This window comes from Rhinatrema bivittatum, chromosome 11 (genome assembly GCF_901001135.1).
Source record: "Rhinatrema bivittatum chromosome 11, aRhiBiv1.1, whole genome shotgun sequence".
Taxonomy (NCBI): Eukaryota; Metazoa; Chordata; class Amphibia; order Gymnophiona; family Rhinatrematidae; genus Rhinatrema; species Rhinatrema bivittatum.
The window spans coordinates 85,187,727-85,206,573 of record NC_042625.1 but is presented as its reverse complement, the minus strand read 5'-3'; the positions used below and the strand labels follow the sequence as shown (position 1 = coordinate 85,206,573).

The window sequence follows — 18,847 nt, the reverse complement described above, 5'->3', positions numbered from 1 at the left end:
TTTCCTGTAATTTAGTTCCGATCCCATATTTTAGGAATTCTTTTACAAAATTATAAAGAACGCCTCACGGGGAGATTGTGTCCATCTGTCTGTGACCAGGTTTCAACAGACAGGACCGGTGAATAGTTGGCCGATGCAGAAGAAGGGTGAGAAGATCAGAGGCAGAGAAAGAAAGGATATAACAATTGTTAAAAAAAAAATAATTTTGTTTTGTTTTGGTTTTTTTTTTTTGGAAAGGAAAGCGCGGCCTTCCCGCCTGGCGCCCAGCGCCTCCGTGGCTCGTGCGCGCCCGCGGCGGGAGAGCGGCCCTGCGGAGGAACCTCTGGCCGCTGCCGCCGCGCCCCGCCAGGGGTCGCCCTCGCCCTTCGGCTGGGGGCCGGCGGCGGCGGCGGCGGCGGCGGGCTGACGTCAGGCCGGTGCTGGGCTGTAAGGCTCGGGCTGCTGCGCCCGCCCTCAGTGTGCGCGGCGGCGGCGGCGGGGAGCGGGACTTAGCGGCAGCCATGCACCTGGGGGCCTCCCTGCTGCTGGCCGTCGCCCTGCGGGTCTGCGCCCTGGACAGCGACACCCCCACAGGTCAGAGCCGCCGGGTCCCGGGACCTACCGCTGAAGTTCTGGGGGTCGGGATGCGCTTTTCTTTATCCTTCTCCCTCTCCCGCCCACCCTCCATGTGTCCTGTGAGCGAGGGGAGGGAGGCGCGCAGCCCCCGTGTTGGGGGAGGGGGGAGCCTCCCCTGGGGGGATGGTGAAGGGGAGACTTGGAGCGTGCGGGTTACCCCCCCCCCTCCCCCCCCCTTGTTCTGCGATCTTCGGAACTCGCCTGGCGCTTTGCTCGCGGGCAAGTTCCCCGGGGCGGGTGTTGCAAGCCCCCGGGCTGATCAAGCAGCCAAGGAAGAAGTCCAGATTTGGTTGGGCTGCAGATGCTGGGGCAGTGCCGCGCTTTCCCCCCACCCCCGTCTCCCAGGGGCAGAAAGCCCGGGCACTGGCCCTGGATGAAGGCAGCAGAGCAAGGGGGCGAGAGTCCGAGCTGCCGGGGCTCGCTTGGCAGGAGCCCCAACTTCTGGGGCTCTGGCCGAGGGCACAGCTGCAGCTTCTGGAAGGCACCGGTGGAATCTTTCTTCCTTTTCCGGGGGGGGGGTTGCAAGCAGGGGTTGGTTTCGTGGGTTTGGTTGGCTAGGTCTGTGGTTTTTGGACGCTTCGGGGGATTTTTCGTCCGTCTCCGAGAGCCTTCCTGCTTGCACCAGATCTTGCAGCCCTCAGCCTGTGGGTTCTTCCCTGTGCCAACAACAATCTGCAAAGATTCCTGCATTGGAAAAAGCACTTGGCTTGCTCGCCGCTGACTTGAATCTAAAGTGTCAGCGAAATGTGATGTTTGTTGTGATCGTGGCTATTTAAGAAATGATTCCCGGATCGCGAGGCGGGACTGTCGCTTGGGCTGTGCAGGCTGCATGTCGATGGGGTCCGAGTTCGCTGCTGCCGTGCCTCGTCCCGAGCCTTTTCGGGAATTAGTAAGTAAATAGTCTGCTTCTGCTTAAGCCAGTGGATGTGCGTGGAAGGTGATGACAAGAGGAAGGGAAGCGGCATTGTAGTAATTAATCGTGGTCTGTCATTCCTTCTGGGTGTATATTTTTATACAGAGTTACGTACAGCAGTTTTGCATAATGTGTAGTCTGCGTCATGTGTGATTATAAAAACAGAAGGTCGTGTAACGTTTTGGCGAAAGAAAAGAGAAACTGAAAGGCATTTATAAAAGTAGTAATTTAATATTCGTGACTAAAGATCTCCTCCTGCAACTTTTTCTTTCCCTCCGTTTGTCACATTGCAAAAAATCTTCCATGGTATTCACCCTCAAATATTCCTAGTGCAGACGGCGTCTCGCGTTCCCTCCCTCGTGTTTCCCTTTTGGGGAGGGGGTCACTTTTTTCAGGTGAACGGGGTAAGCGGGAGTTTTCCTCTGGGACCGGGGGGGGGTTCCCTCTCCCTCTCCCTCTCTCTCTTCCCCGGCTGCAGGGCATGGGGAGGGGGAGGGGGGTGTTAGGGAAGCCCCCTCCAGTTGTGCCTCTGCTACTGAAGAGATGATGCCTGAGAGATCTGCTTACATGGGCATCATCCATGATGTTTACACATGGAATGTAGACCCGCAGCTGTGTTTATTGCCTGTACATATTCATAGATATAGGAAAAGGTATGGACACGGGACTACACATACAGGTGTATGCCAGACCTTTCCCAGTCTTTGGGGGGGAGGGGGGTGGGGGTGCGGTTTGGACTCCCCAGCGTTTATTTTTTTTGTTCCTGTTCAGTAGTTTTTGTTTGCATTTCGCTGGAGTCTGGACCTTTTGTTGCCTGCATGTGATCTGAGTCGCCGGCAGATACAGGGGTCTGAACTCCTGGGCAGATTCCGGCTGAGCAGTGGCAGCAGCGCTTGGGGAGAGTAGGACAGAGGAAGGCTTGCTCGCCCACTAACACGCAAGCCTGTGGCTAATAAGGGACGGATTAACAGTGCCTTGGTACCTGGGTCATACATCCTTGCCCACTCTTTACCTTTTAATCCAATCCTCTAGGCCCGTGCCCTAGGTGACTGCCCCATTAGTCCCCTCCACCCCATGATCCGTCACTGCAGCTTCTGTGGTTTGTTTTTTTTTTCTCTAGGGTAAATCGCCTCCTAATGCTGCTAAACCTCCCCACTTTTATATGTGGTGCCTGGGCTGAAACGGTACATTCGGGGCTGGTTTACCTCCTGAAGATCGTTTCTCTAGTTCTCAAAGCAGGATCGGACATCCAAGATGCTGTTTGTTTTACCTGAGGACATGGGTGAATACAGTTCGGCACACCACACCATCGGGGGGAAGTAATGACAGCAATTATAATTTGCATTGATACAGCCAGCGCCTGTCATCCAAACGTGATCCCCTCTGCAATTTACAGTCTAGTTCTTTAAGCAGCATGCATGCATGCAGCCAGCTCCTGGGTGGATGGCCAGGCAGCATTCTCTTGTGTCCAGCTTTAAAAAAATCTTTGTGAAAGCGAGAAGTCTTCGTGTGATTGTCCAATTAACTTGCAGTAACCTGGAGCAGAAGAGAGAATGTTTAGGAAATCGTTTCCCAGTAGATCAGCAGTCCTGGACCCATGGCCCAGGATTTCCCCCTTGTGTACAAGTTCATGCTTCAATCTCTGGATCTCTTTGGTAGCGTTGGATCTTAATATCCTCTGGCTGTGGGCTGTTCCTTGAGTTATGGGCTCTGAATCCAAAGAAAATTTGTCCAGGGCCTTCTCCAATATTTTTCTTTTGCAGAGCTCAGAGTTTTAATCCAGGCACACCCAGAGTGTTAAATTGTTTTTATATAGGTAGATCCGAGAGCTAAGCCAGCCAAAAACTGGGCTTTACTTGCCTTGATACTCCTCGATCAGGCAGCTGCTCTGTCTACTTGATTTGCTCTTTTGCTTCTGGGCTGTAGGTGGCACTAGAGGGTGATCGTCACAGCTCCCACCCTTCCTGGGGATTGACTATAACTGCCCAATGCTGCGGCTCTGTGGCACGGCAGATGCACCATATGGTGCCTGTGGATTGCCCTCTGCATCCAGGTTTTTGCAGTTGGTTAAAATGACTTCCTATTTCATAAGTGTTTCCCATTAACAAACTGTTTGCATGTATATCATGTTGGGAGCCAGGCTGCCTTAGGAATCGTATGTGTGCACATATTCAATAACTTTTTTTTTTTTTCTTAAACTAGAGAAATTATTATTTTTTCTTATTGAAATACCAGCCATATGGGACACTGAAAGGCAAGTAATAAGATGGCTGTTTCCTCACTGTCCTTTAAGTACAGATGATGAGTTATGGGGTCCAGAACTACCTGGCAGCTGCCAGACCTGGCTAAGGCAGCTTTTTAAGCATAACGGCGTAGGTTAATATAGTAATTCAGTGAACCTGCTGTACATAGTGTGTGAACAGGCTTTTATGGTTTTACATTTGTGTGCATATGCCTATACACTATATACTGTATGTGTGAGTGTATATATACACTGTTGTGTGTAGGTAGCAGTGCTTGCCTGTCTGTGGGTGCAGTTAACAAGATCACACATCTGACCAGCTTGCAGGGAGGGAGTATTCTAAGGCCCTCACCCTGCATAGCAGTGCGAAGCCATTCCAGGTTTCGTTTTGAGCTCAATTAGCCTGTACATGAAGTTTTAGCAGTTTAGATGTGAAATAGCTAAGCTAATGGTAAAAGTTGGTGTGGCCTTAAACATTTAAAAGTGTGCCTGTTACATTTTTATTTGAGAAAATACGTATCATGATGTCAACAAGGTACAAAACAAATAACATCAATATCTTAATCACAACATTCAAACCACATTCCATACCACATAGACGTATATAAAATGTGATTCACAAAAAATAGTTTTCAAGAAATACAATTCTCAAAAAAATTGGTATTTGCCCAGTATTCACGGTTTTCCCTGATACTCAATGGTTCTATATACTCTTAGCTTTCTCAACATTTCCCTCTCAATTTTCAAGATCCTCCTGCGTTTCATAATGTTTTCCTCCATGTTCAACGAATCTGTGTATTCTTGGTCTTCTCTCTGTCAAACTCAATCTAGTATGGAAGTGTGAGGATGTGGTATGAATGTTGTGATGTTTTTAATGCTTTTAATGTATTGATGTTTTTTGTTTTGTACTTTGATATTGTGATATGTATTTTTTTCAAATAAATATGTAACTGATGCACTTAAGCTTTTTGTAGTATTCATATAAGATTATTATAGGTATAAGGGGACACTCATTGGTTGACTCATTTGGTAACTTCTTTGACCTTAAAGTTGGTGTGGCTCAGACTGCTAAGCTAATGGAAGTCTTAAAGTTGTTGGTTTTTTTTTTTTTTTTTTTTTTTTTGCACTGCTGGCAGCATCCACAAGTAGAAACTCGCCTGCAGCGCTTGAAATGGCAGCCTAACACGTCTTTCCTGGTTTCCTTGTATTGTTAATCCTGCCTACTAGCAAGTGACACACATGATCCCTGCCCTCCCGAGATATCCGGGATAGGTAGGAGGATGGATGAAAGCATTAATTGCAAGTCAGCAGTTTAACGCTGTTCCACCTATGGATAAACAGCATTCTAGATTCAGTGCATAGGAAAACTAATAACAAGCCCATGAAAAGAGCTCACAAAGCTTGCTTTTCACTTTCGTGTGTCCTTGCTCTTAGATAATCTGATTCACGGGGTGCAGAAGAGGTTAGAGAGGCTATAAGAGTATAGGAAGGAAGAAGTCCCCCAGGCTGTGCCAGAGGTTAATCCTGCCAGGAAGTGACGGAGACAGGTTTACTGACCACTCGAATTCATTATCCTGGGTGCTTACTGAAGTTGTGTTTTTGAAGATTTCCGCAGCACTGTATAGGGTACATATGAAGTAGTCCCTGTGCCATGGAGTTTCCAGTATAATTGAGAGTTTTCTAGTAAATTGCTTGACTATTGCAGTAAAATATGTGCCAAGATAGGAAGAGGCGGGGGCTTTCTGACAGATGCAGACTCAGAAAAACTCTTCCAGGCACATGGTGCTGCAAGACAAAGTATGGTGTGTGTGTGTGGTATTGGTGGAGGAGAAGAGCATAGATAGCAGCTTGCTGGACGAATGGAAGTCAGGAGGAGGGCCGTAGAGAGAGAGAAGTAGCATGGAGCTGCAAAGTAAATGCATGTAGATGGGGGGGGGGGCCTAGTTCTGCTATTCCTCTGGCATTCCTGATCTTTCTGCTTTCTGAGAAAGCCGTGCAGTGTTGCAGACTTACACTTAGCAAGTTGCAAAAGTCACTTTGTTTCACTTAAAGATTTTATTGGATAAAGTAGTGTGGTTACCATGCATGTCCACTCGAATGTGCTACAATAAACTTACCTTTTTATTGATTTATCTATCGCCTGTTTTTTTTTATTTTAACTGAACTGTTATATTTGACTAGCTCAGGGCTGATGCAAGGTTATTGGATATCCTAGGGCCACCAATTATTCCCCCTCCCCCCCCCCCCCACATTAACTTTCGGGGCTATTGGCCACCACTCCCACCACCCCCTCAGGGATTTGATAATGAAATTCAACAGTCATGACACCACCACCACCCTGCTCCTAGATTAGAACAATCCTGTAAAAACACATAATTGGGCATCATACATTCTAATATTCCATGCATTCCACAGTTCTAGTTGATTACGTAAAAACATACATAATAAATGTAAAGAAACTAACAAAAGCAAGATGTAAAAAGTACATAACGAGAAATTAAAAACAATCAAATATTAAGTAAAACAGAACCAAGCACAGACTACTAGTTAAAACTGCGTACAAAGAATACAGGTGCCAAACTAATTTCCAATTTATCCTCACGATTTAGTGCTTTTCGCAGTCATCACCAAAATACCCCTCAGAGGCTTACAACACTTTCTTAAATAGCATGGGATCTGTCATGGACCATAAATCAGGAAGGGCATTTTAAAACAAAGGACCCGCAAGGGGAAAACGCTCTTATCGCGCACCTCTGCCCGGTGAACGGGTGGAAAAGAGGGGGACCCCCAGGAGAGCGCAAAGTGCTTTTCATCAGGCCTAAACAGAATGAGCCTGGTCCGCCACCTTGTCGCTGGGTCAGCCCTCTTATCTGTACATGTAAATAAAACTTTTCAGTCAAATATAAATGATGTCAACGGTGGCTTTTTAAATCAATAGATGCTTATTGCTGCGTGCCAGGTACATATGGGGAAACGTTCCATGATGTACCAAATAGAGCTGCTTAAAAAAAAAAAAGCCACAATCATCCATTTCTTTGCTTTGCTGATGGCTGTAACGAATGTCTTATCAGCTGTTGAGCATCGACAACCAGTGGATGAATAAACACATTTGTACTGGTGAAGGCTAATTACGTATTGACAAGTTGTTAGAAATCTGAAATGAAGCTCATCGCAAGATCTGTTTTCATACTAAAATATCTTTCTGTAAAAATCTTTTTTTTTTTTTTTTTTTCCTTCAGCTGCTGCTCTGCATCTACTGTGAGGTTTCCTGCTCGTGTTTGTGCTGTTTTTGTAAGAGTCATTTAAGCCGATGTAGTTTACTGCAGAGTGACAGTGGAAATGGAAGCTCAGGATGTGTGTGACAGTCTAGCTCATTGACTGTTGCATACCGGCTTCTTATGGCCCTCAAGAAGTTTGGCCTGAGGTTTTACCAGATGTTTAAATGAGGAAAATTGAAAAACTTCTCTGCATGTTTTCTGTTGAAATTCCTGTTTTGTTTTTGTTTTTTGTGGATTTTTAAGTGGTAATCCAGAAGGGATATGAACTCCTGAGTAAAAAAGGCTTAAGGATACAGAAGGAGCTGGGTGCGTTTCCCAGCTGTGGTCTGGTTTTTTTTTTTTTTTTTTTTTGGCACTGCACCCCCACCCCCCCCCTCCCGGGTTGGCCAGGGCTGGGGATGCTGTGGTGGGGAAGGAGTCGGTCATACGGAGGTGACAGCTAGTCGCTGGGTTTGGGAGCCCTGGTGCGTGGCCTCTGGGAGGACGGTCGCTCCAGTCACTGGGCTATGAAAGTTTAAGGGGGCGTTGTGCATCTTGTCGATGTCCTTCCAGCCCTTACATTTGTTTAAAATTATATTCAACTGTGTGAAAGAGGATGCAGGGGTATTCCCCTCCCCAGCTTAGAAATGTAGGATTTACTCAGCACTAACACAGGATTAAGCACATCTTTTATTTTCATATCATGACTACATACGTACAAGGAATTTGTACATTTTCTATTATCATAATGTCCTGTAAAGTTTCTTGCTGTACAACGTTTATAGCATTTATCTGGTCTTAGAGCTAGGTTCACTGTTTTGTTGCTCTTTATCTTCTTTGGTATTGTATTGCGGTTCTGACCTGTGTAATGTGCTACATGTTCTAAAACCAATAAAATAATAATTAAAAAAAAAAAAAAAAAAGAAATGTAGGATTTAGAAAATTCCAGAGAATTCCTGCCTGTGAGGTGCCGTATTGTATCCCCTTGGTAGGGCCCAGCCTGTGGTAACAAACTGAGCTCCTTGTATTGAAAGATATATTTTGTGTCCACTCCAAAGTTACACAAAGTCAGTGAGGGTAATGTGGAATGCACGTCCAAAGACTTTGCTGAATGCTCTGGGTTTATTTTTAAGGCCAAAGGGTCAATTTCAGTAGTGTATGTGTACCCCCTGTTGCACGGGGTTTGTGACCCCCTCAGAGTCTCCGGTACGGGTTGCAGGTGCCAGGCCGGCACTGCTAGGCTTGTAACAGGCGGTGCCTTGCGTGCAAGCCTTCACGCTCTGTCCCTTCGTGACCTCTGGGAGTAGGATGTCTCCCTGCAGTCTGTGTCTCTGGCTACTGCATGCGAACATCCTGTTTATTTTTTTGGAGAAGGTGGCCGAGAGCATGTTCCAAATTTTGTATGTTTGGATCCGTGTCTGAAGGGGCGGAATTAAGCCTTGGAGGAACTGCGTCCTTCCTGGTGCTTTGTTCAAGGGGGTCTTTGGGGGAGGCACAGATGGATGCAGCTGACAATTCTGTGTACCCTCCTGGATCTCTGCACCCCCCCCCCCCCCCCTCCCAGGGGCTTGTAAAGCTCGCCGATTGCTGGCCTCCAGGGATGTTTGCTTTTTCCTGCCTCTGACCTCCATCTCTTGCTGTAATATAAAAGCTCCCTGGCCTGCTGAAAGACGCTGAAGAGATCTGAAGTGACAGAACAAAGGGGAGCAGGTCAGAGCCTGGGAGGAGACTTGGCAGCAGGATCCCATAGTGTAAGGGTCAGCTGTGATGGTTTTGGTTTGTTTGCCCAAGCCTGTCCTTTTTTTTTTTTTTTTTTTTTGTTGCCTGCACATCAGAAAATAAAGAAATGATGTATGATACATCTTTATGTACAGAAATAATTGTGCACGTGTGTGAGGCTGTTCTGTGATGGAGCAGCGTGTGCATCGTGGGTGATGCGTGTGTGTGCACGGCGGAGGTGCAGGCTTTTCTTGCACGCTAGTCTGAGAATGCTGTGGACCTCCCAGCAATAGGGCAGAAAGTAGGAGAGGAACGCGCTGGGGATCTCCTGTTCCATAGTGTTCTGGGTGCGCCCGGAGATTGTGCGTACCCGATTTAACTCGGCAGCTGAAGGGAACACTGCTGTATCCCCGCAAAAATCCCTCGCCTGCTCGGAGAGAGCAGGGCACTGTCTGTAAACGTGGCTTCCCTGCAAGGGCAGCTCTCATCTCCTTTAGAAGCCACCGTTCTCCTCCGTTTCCACTGGCACGGCTGTGCATGGCCATGCATGCCGACGAATTCGGGTTAGATTCCCGGCTCGTGGCCCTCCACTCCCCTGGATGTCTGGGGGCAAGGTTCACAGCCTCTGAGGAGGGGGAGTACCCAGTGGCCAGACTTAGGGCCCATGAGTTTGGGATTCCTGGCCCAGGACTACTGCTGCAATGACTGGACTAGGGTAAGCTGGGAGGGGATATAAAATAGGTGGGTGCTCCCACCCCGGGGGGGGGGGGGGGGTTTGGATCTGGTACCAGGGGCTTTCATTCACCAGCCCCAATTCTGATTGGAGCGGGAGGGAGCTGCTGGGCTGGGGGTATTCTCCCCTTTCTCTCATTCTGTAGTCACCTTTGTTATAACAGCCCAACCGGGGGGGTGGCAGTACATTTCCCATAAAGAGCACACATTATTTGCTTTAGCGGTTGGGTTTTGATATCATTTACAAGCCTCACGTGGGGGTGGGAGGTCAGGAGAAGCAGAGCCTTGCCACAAATGAAGGTGGAGGAGTTCCTGCTCCCCTCCGGGCTGCCATCTGGCTCGGGCGCTCTCCTTTCCTTGGGTTCCCACGTTGGGACGCTACAAGCTGCCTCTGATTTTTATAGTCTAATAGAAGAGGTTGGTAACGAAGCCAGAGGGGCCGCGCTGGACTCGGATCTGCTTAGAATAAACTTCCTCCGATGGGCGAGTCCTGCACGGGGCGGGGACACTGATTCCTAAGCTAATGCTTGCGAGCTCCCTTCTGGTTTAGAGACGCAGGAATGACCCAGGGCCCGGTTCTGAGCCAGCCTGGGTTTTAGCCAGAGTATCTGGAAAATCTGAAATTTTTTTTTTGTACTTTGCAGACCGGGGCAAAATCCAAAGTGGATCCAGAAAACCTTAGGGAGGCGCCCTCGTGCCCACCCCCTCACAAAAATACTTGAAAGCAAATTCCTGAAGACTTGACCCAGTCTGAACCCTCCCTCCGGCTCCGCCCCCCCTCCCCCCCACCCATATCAACTAGTGTTCACTCCCAGCTTCAAGACCTACTCAGGCTTCTGTGGTTAATTAAAAACTCTGACAGGGCTGGCCCAGTGGCTGTGGCTTCACTGCCATGTGGAGGGATCTGGGTTCCATTTGTGGTTCAGGCCCTCTGCTCCCTGGGCCGGCTGGGGTTGCTGCGTAGGCAGCATTCATGTCTCCTAGGAGGAAGGGGGAGTCTCTGCCATCGCGAAACAAATGAGGGTCCCCCATGACTGCAGGGTTCTGGAGGGCACCTGGACACGGGCCAGGGAGCTGTCGCTGCGGTGGCTGGGTCTGAATCGGGAAGAAGAGGAACCTGCGGGACACCCCGAAAAGTCTGAAAATTCCCAGTGTAGGGTTAAATCTTTGGTTTCTGAAGGCCTGACGCTGAGGGGGAAGCTTGCTGCCACTGGCAGGGGCTGTGTGCATGTAACTTTAATAAGGGAAAACTTTGTTGCTCTCTCATGCTCCCCTAAGCCACCAGAAAATGTTTTCTCCTCCCCCTCCGAATACAGGGCATCCCTATTTTGTAAGGGTTTTTGGGACTGAAGGACTGCAAACCCCATTAAAATGCCAAGGACTAGTTATTTCTTTTGCAGGAGCTAACAGAAAAGGCGAGGTTTTGTCCTACCTTTAGCTTGTGGTGCTCGGTTTACCTCTTAAAAGAAACCAAAACAAAGATGAAAATGACCCTTGTGCAATCCCGCTGGCTGCCTGGATTGATGTGGGCTCCAGGTGTTTGGGTTGGCTGCCTTGCACAGAAGTCTTTCTCTAGCTGATATTAACCCCTCCCATGGTGGTGGTGGTGGGGGGAGGTAAGGAGTAGGGGCCTCCGCAGTGGGCGGCAGGTCTGCCTTTAACCGGAACAGATTTTTCTGCCCTTACCGTGTTCTTTTTCCATACAAAGTGCTGCACTGTTCTAGTTAACCCCTGGCTGAGGTCCCAAGGTCAAGTGTAATGAAGTGTTAAGTTTCTCTACACAATTAACCATGTTTCTTAAATAACTTTTACTCCACTTTTTTTTTTCTTTAGACTTTTCCTGTTGTATCCATAGTGGAATCTGCTGTCACCATTGCCCCTCCCCAGATAGTTAGGCCTGGGTGGCTAGGAAAATCTTGCTGACCCCTAGGGCTGAAGGGATGTCTCCTCCGAGGCTCTTCCTCTGTGCTGCTGGTAGGCTAGACAGGGCTACCAGTGCTGACATCAGCCATCCCCTCCTCCCGCTCCAGAGTGCGCAGACAGACGTGATCAGCTCCGTCAGACGGAGATGTTTGCATTAATAAAGGCAACTTCAAGCTTATCAGGGTCTCCAGCCCCCAAAATGATTTTTGGTTTCAAAAATTGTAAGCCTTGATTTTATAATCCAGAATTGGGACCACGATGCTAAAAACATATGTTGTAAATCCTCTCTGCTCTGCCCCAGGTATTGATCTTTGTTATATGTTTTCAGTCTAGGCTGTTGTAGTCTGCTTAGCATGATGAATGTTGATATAGAAAATACAAAAAATTGAAGGTAAACTAAGCCAGGTCGTGTGTAGCTGTCTTGATGATCAGGTGATCGCATGGTAGGTTGTGGTAGTGCTGATGTTTAAGAAATGGTGTGGAGGTGGCTTCAGGTGAGGGGAGAGGTTGAAAGTTAACCATCAGGGCCAGGCATTCATGTCCGCTCTAGTCTCTGCATGCTCTGCGAGGCGCCTATAGGTACGATGGAAAAGGGGACTATCCAGGTAGCGATGTGATGTGCTGGCGTGCAGTCCATGGGACACTTAGGTTTTGGAGGGGAGAGGGCCCTTGTTACATCTTCCTGAGAGCTACAGAGCCGATCAGGACCCCTTTATGTGAAACTAGAGGCAAGTCTCTGCTTTTGGGGGGGGGGGGTTATGGATTATCAGGGGCTACCCTTTTAACTTTATCTGGGCAGTAGCAGCCCAAAAACTGGTTAGACAAGTTAGTAGTGCGGGCTCTGCTGGCTGGCCTCCAACCTCACTGCTAGACCGCTCCGCTCCACTGGGATTTGCTTTTGGAAATGCTGTGGCAGCTGCTTCTCTTCCTGTTAACTTTGCTGAACTTTAAGGGGAAAAAAAAATCTCTTGTTTTGAAACTCTGTGACTCAGCGGAGGATTCAAAACAGACCTGGGATTACATCACTTTGAAAGAGGTTTATTTTCTCAGCAGAGGGCGTTGTCTTCAGAAAGACCTTTCCACTGCCATCCCCACTGTAAAACTATTGTAGCATACTCTGGAACAGCACACTGCACCTCCATTAGAATGCTTTTCCCATCCTTCTATCCTTTATGCAGCCCTCTGATAAAACGATTCGTTTCATACAATGAAACGAAGCTCACAGCATGCTCTTTCCGAGAGAATACACACAGTTCTCTCTTTCAGGCATCCTCTTCTGATTATGGTATGTACCCTGGCACATGTAACAAGTACTACTCCCACCTTTTGCAGAGCTCCTTCTGGAGGGTGATGGGGGCAGGGGAGGGCTTGTGGTTAGAGGAATGGGCTGGGTGCCAAGACCTGCTTCTGCCACAATACTCATTTTAACTCCTGTCACCTCGGGTGCCAAATTAGATTGTAAGCTGTCTGGGGCAGGGACTCATTTGTAACTTTATATAGTCGGGTAAAGCATCCTGGTGTACAGCACTATATTATTGTTTTGTTTTTAATAAAACTCTTATCTTTCTCTCTGAATAATACATGGCTTTCTCTTTCTAAAGTTCTAGAATATAATCCAGGGGCCTCCTTTTAAGGCTGTTGAAACACATTCCCAGTTCTTTGACTGCCTGCCCTAAAACGCACTTGCTCTTCTAACTGTCCCACCTAATAAATCTCCCTATTACAAAACACACACAGGTGAAAATCTCTCGCCTTGCTAACTCTGATCCTTCTGACTGCAGAAAGCGTAATTTGGATCACTTGTTTCTTCCCCCGTGATCAGCCCATTTCAAGGCCACTCTTATTTTTATTGGAACATGTAGGTTTCAGCAGTTGACCTTGGAGCTGTTTCTTTTTTTTTGTTTTGCTTAGTTTGCTAGTGGCCACGTTCTGTCAGGTTTTATGTGTGCTTACCACAACCCCGAGTAGGGCTGTAATAAAGCTGCCCTAGTTTTGGGGAACCGGCAATGGTTTAGTTTCATGGGCGCCCCGGGGACTGGTGGCTTAAGCTGGTTCTGGTTGCGTGGCAGGTTCAGTGGGAGGAATTGGGCACCGTGGCTAATCTTACCTTTTGCACTGTAACTTGTTTCAGGGCCTCGTGACCTCCACCCACCCACCCTCAATTGTATTCACTAACCCAGCTTTTATTTCCAGATGCACCTGGAACATTGAGCTTATGGGTTGATCCACAGCTCTACCTCCAGCCACACTGGGGGGGGGGGGGAATGACCCCTTACTGTTGTGGCTCCCTCACTTTGCAAATGGCTGTGTCCATGTCTGTCCTGCACAGCAAAGTGGCGGTAAATGCTGCTAATTTAAAATACTGTGGTGGTTTTTGTTTATTTATATTTGATATTGTATAGTAATTCAAATGGTATTCTGTGTCTTTAAATTTGTTGACATTTGCTCTGAGGCCGTTCCTGGTAAAAAGCATAATAGATTTAAAAAAATGTGAAAGCCAGATTGAGCATCCATACAGAGAGGCAGGAAAGCAAGTGGACATGAAATGGAAATCTAATAGCTGTAACTTTTTTTTTTTTTTTTTTTAATGTCAAAACTGCAATAAAAATAATTTCAAATACAAAACATATTTGGAAAGCAAAACCGAGGTCAAATTAGTGGGGAGAGGGAGAAAAAGGTCTTAGGACAATCGCCCATACAAAAACAGCATCCTAACTACCAAATCCCCCTCTGAATGAGTCATACCTTTTAGTAAGTCAGGAGGGCATGTGGCATCTAGCCTCGATAAAATCCCTCGGTTGTATAGGGACAAAGAGAACGTATGCAATTGACCTCATTACCACTATACATTCACATGGATGTCCAGCTACACAAGATGCCCCCCAAAGCTAAGACCTCTGATTACATACGTTTTTCTTCTACACTCAAACCCAAATCTTCTCCCCCTTTAAAAGAAACTTCACACTTTTGGAAAAAACCCAAACCAGAATATTATCTCTTGTAAAAATACAAAGGAATCAAAGGACCTCTAGTATAAGAGATTGAATCTGAGTTCTTGAGAAACTCCATTAAATTGAAAGATGCATCGTGCTGCACTCTGTCCACTTTTTTTTCTTAGTAGATAGGTAAAAAATGTTTGGAATTGGAGGGAAAGCAGACTTGTGAAGTTGCAAACCTTTTCATTTAAAGCTTGAACATCTCAATAGGAGAAAGTAATGGTTCTTGAGGAAAACTCAAAATACGTAAATTTAAATTCTTTGAACCATTTTCCAAGCTTTCTAATTTACGTGACTCCAAAATAAGAGTCCACAACTTGTTTAGGCTGTGTTCTTTTTACTTGAAGTCTGTCTCCAGGTTAGAAATGTTAACCTCATAGGCAGACATCCGTTCTTGACTCAAACATTTAGAGTAGATATCCAATGTCATTTTTACTAAAGAAGGTACCGACTTCTCCACAGAGGCCAAAACTCGCCAAAGTCACCAGCGTTGGTTTAACTAAGGCAAGATCTGACCTGAAGGGAATAGATTGCAACTCTGATCTCCTGCAAACCAGCAACAGAAGCCCCATCGAGCAAGGGCACCTCATCTACCGACACAACGCCAAGAAGCACTTCCTGGGCCAGCTGGCACTGCTCTGCTGCCTCCCGCTGCAACCCTCCAACAGCATCCGGCAAGCAGGCGCCGACTGACGCAGGAATGGTGCCGGAAGTCTGCATGTGCTCCGGCAGCTCGGGGCCTGCAACAGCCGGGAAATTCAGGGAGCCGAGGTGATGACCGATCGGGCTGAGCGACAGCTCGGTGGCCAGGCCAGCGGCCAAGTCGACGGCAAAATCGGCAAGGTTAATGCTGATGTAGATTCAGGGATAGTGGCCTGCCAATGAGCTCCTGCAGTGGAGTCCGTTCTAACAACCGGTTTGCCATAGCTTCCAGGGGAAAAAAAAAAACGCAAGAAAATGTACAACATGCAGTTGTTAGCGCAGGAGCCCAAACCACATGCATCTGCTCAGGGCACCATCTGCAGCAGTTTTGGTTTTTAAAGAGGTAAACACTGGGTCCATGTTCACTGCCAGCGTGCAGACGTGTGGTTTTTGAGTCTAATTTGAAGCCTGTGAGTTCTTGGCTGGGTTTGTGATCCTGGGTGTTTGCTCACCAGCTTGTGATAGTGTTTTGTTTTTTTGGGTTTGTTTTTTTTTTAGTGAATTCCCGCACAGCCTCCAGGCAGGAAAAGCTCCAAACAAATCCCTAATCCCTCTGCATCCGTGCATGGCAGCATTGGTCAAAGATTTTTTTTTATCTTCTTCTTTCTGAGCTGTTCCGGCCAGCCTCCCCTTTTTCGGCTCTTGTTTGATAATGTCGGACATCTTTTATGATTGCTTTTTTTTTTGTATTCTGGATGGAACCCAGTATGCAGGGGATTATGGGTGGGGAAATAGTAGCTCTGAGCCTCTGTCCGGATGCAGCAGGTGCTTGGTTATTTTGACTCCCCATCGGGTCGATCAGACCCAAACTCAATTGCACTTTGTCTGCTAGGAGGGTTGGAGACCAACCAGATAATTGGCTAAATCTAAGTTGTTCTAAAGTTGTTATGCTTTTTGCAAAGCCTGTCGGTCACAATTTAACTTTTGAGGAATTAAGCTGTCAGAGGACACTAAACCAGAAACCAGGCTGATTTTAATTAGTTAATCCTCAATTAGAGCAACAGAAGACTTTGCACTTTTTTTACTCACCTTATTTTACATGAATAACCTTTAAAGAATCGAAAACAAGTGCCTCCTGAGACCTACTTTCTTCAGGCCCAGCCAATGCTCCTGCTTCAGAGCCACGTGACAGTCAGTGCTGCTCCGCCTCCTTTCTTCCTGCCCCGCAGGTTCAGCTTTGTGAGGGGCGTGACCTAACTTAGCTCCTCCTGCTCCTTCAGGCCTCGGCAGTCTGGCTGCCTTTGGCATCAGAGCAAGGGAGGCCAGGCTGATGTGGCCCAAAGGAGCAGAAGCAGTAGGATTAATTGGGGTTGATGGAAACACTAGGCTGTGGCACTCTCGGTGGCCACTCAGCCTGCCTAGTGGCTCTGCCGGCCCTGGTCAAATATCGGCCATTAAATAAAACCTATTTATTAGTTAAACTGAAGGCTAATTCATTAAGGTCTCTTATTTCTGGCAAAGGTTGTGGTCCTGTGGTTAGAGTAATGGACCAAGTTCCAACAGACTCGGAGTTCAGGTCTTGTATTGTCTGCCTTGGTCACATTTATCTCCACCGATCCATTTGGGTGCAAGGATTCAGTGAATCACTCTATCGCTGCATGGGGTTGCATCTACAAATTTTATAATTGAAATAAGAGGCAAGAGCTGCCCAGCCGCTAAGATTTCTGTTTCATGCTCACTGTTCCAGTAACATGGAATGACATTGACCATCGGATATCCTCCTGTCCATCTCTTCTCGCTCACTTGGGGACACTGACCAAATGCGTTGCATGCAAGGCTGATTCTGGTACTGTGATTCCCTTAGGAAGTCACCTGTCTGTGGGACTCTATCCCAGGAACCACTGGCCTCATCCTGTGGATCTGTGGGTGTAATGGCAACCAAATACACTTTGAAGTCTTATTGTGGGATGGAAAAAATCTTAAAGGCGGGGAAAGAGTAATTGGTGATCTTGGAAGATTTAAACTGCTCTATTGTTTGAGAAATGACTGCAAGGAAACAGAGGACAAGCAAACAAAAAAAAGTAATCTAGTACTCCAAACTGGCTAGAAGTGCATCCTAATTTGTAGAATGCACAAGTGGTGAGGGAACAATCGCTAAATCCCTTTAGTCAAAAACTCACGCAAAGGGCTGTCTTGTTCTGACCATCAGCATTTATGGAAAAAGATTTAAGTCTGAAAGTCAAAGATCCCTTTTACAGGGTAAAAAACCATAAGAAGTAAAAGTGACTCTTTCTTCTGTTGCATTGCTTTGAGATGTGGCTTGGAGGAAGCTGCCACATGGGTAAGCAGGGATGAGGAGGAAGGCACGGCTCGGCTGTAGTACTCTAGCCCTCGGATGCCCATCCCATGCGGAGGCTCAGAGGGAGGCGGGCAGCACAAAAGGATTCAGCGTTACATCGCTTGGTCACCAGGGTGACCTGGAGTTGCCCAGTGAAGACTCCTAAGGGCAATGCACCATGGAGAGGAGAGGAAAGAATAATCTACGAAAAGATGAAAAATAAATTCTGATAGGGCAGGGTTTCTTTCAGACAGGATTCTTATTCCAACCCTCTGTGTATCACCCTTTATAACAAACCCTGATGCTAGACAGGGCAAGCCATGTTCCTGGCTCCTAAAGTGAATCACAGGTGCAGTCTTGTCACAGCCTTCTCATTCTGATAGAGCAAACCCTTTTTGCAAGAAACAGGGCTGTTTTGTTACAAGTGGAAACCCTGCAGATCTGCTGGGACACGGAGCAGGAGCTGTGCGGGAGGCTCTGAATGTTCCTTGAAGAAGGAAGTCAAGTTTGCAAGAAAAGCAAGTTAAAATTAATTAGCAGCTTGGAACAATCCACCCTGTTAAAAACAGACATTAAAATAAATGAGGCTCTGAAACCTTTGATATTACCAGCCGGGGATGAGACTAATTGATGGTTGTTGTTGTTGTTAATGTTTTATTTAGACATTGTGTTTATTATTTGCAGAGAGATTCATCACTTTCATCCGTTCCTTCCACTTGTGCTCACACTTCAGGGCTGAATCTTGAGTCAATCAACAAGAGTGTTACCTTTCAGACAAGAGAAACTGCCAAGATTGTTCCCAGCCACGGCAAAAAAAAAAAAAAAAAAAAAGCCGGCCACGACAAGGGGAGGGGTGGCAGGCACTGTTCCTCCTAAACTGTGCGTGCTTGCAAAACATAGTGTGTACAAGAAATCCTACTGTTTGCATTATACAGGCTCATAGCGTACAGGTTTGAACTCTGTGTATAAAAAGTTGCACAAAAGAGAAATTTTGCGCCTGTAGCCTTTTAGAAAAATTAGGGAACATTGGTGGCAGGTAGGGGGAAAATGCTGGCTGATCTCGGCTATTTCCTTGCATACCCCTGTGACATTTTGCCATTGATCTTTTGAAAACATCAAGCAAGGATCCAGGCCATGAGCTGGGATGTGGAGGTTGGCTAGGATTTTGACACGATGGATCATGTGTGAGCAGCAGGGGCTTGTGTCCTTCAAGTTGATCTTCCTCATTTTGTATGTGGTGCAAATTTTTATCTGAACTTGCCTGCCCGTTGCTGCTGTAAACGTACTCCCATGGGAACAAGAACCTCCTATGTGCAGTGACCAGGGCTTCAGTGTTAGAGCTGATGATACAAACATGATGCTTAATTCCCCAAGTGGGCCTACACGGAAGGGGAGCCTGTCCCTCCTCGAAATCCCCCCCTATAGTTCCTCCAGTGTTGGAAGTAGGGCCTGAGATACAAAGCTGGAAGA

At 47.1% G+C, this 18,847-nt stretch overlaps 1 protein-coding gene across 1 annotated transcript in view; it reads left to right on the top strand.

The window, feature by feature from the left end:
* Nucleotides 1-429: 429 nt before the first annotated feature.
* PTPRU (protein tyrosine phosphatase receptor type U) overlaps nt 430-18,847 on the top strand; it is a 339,580-nt gene continuing 321,162 nt past the window's right edge. Inside the window, exon 1 of the mRNA XM_029571024.1 lies at nt 430-573. Coding sequence (XP_029426884.1) covers nt 501-573 — 73 coding nt within the window. The 5' untranslated portion in view covers nt 430-500. The remainder of the gene's footprint in view (nt 574-18,847) is intronic.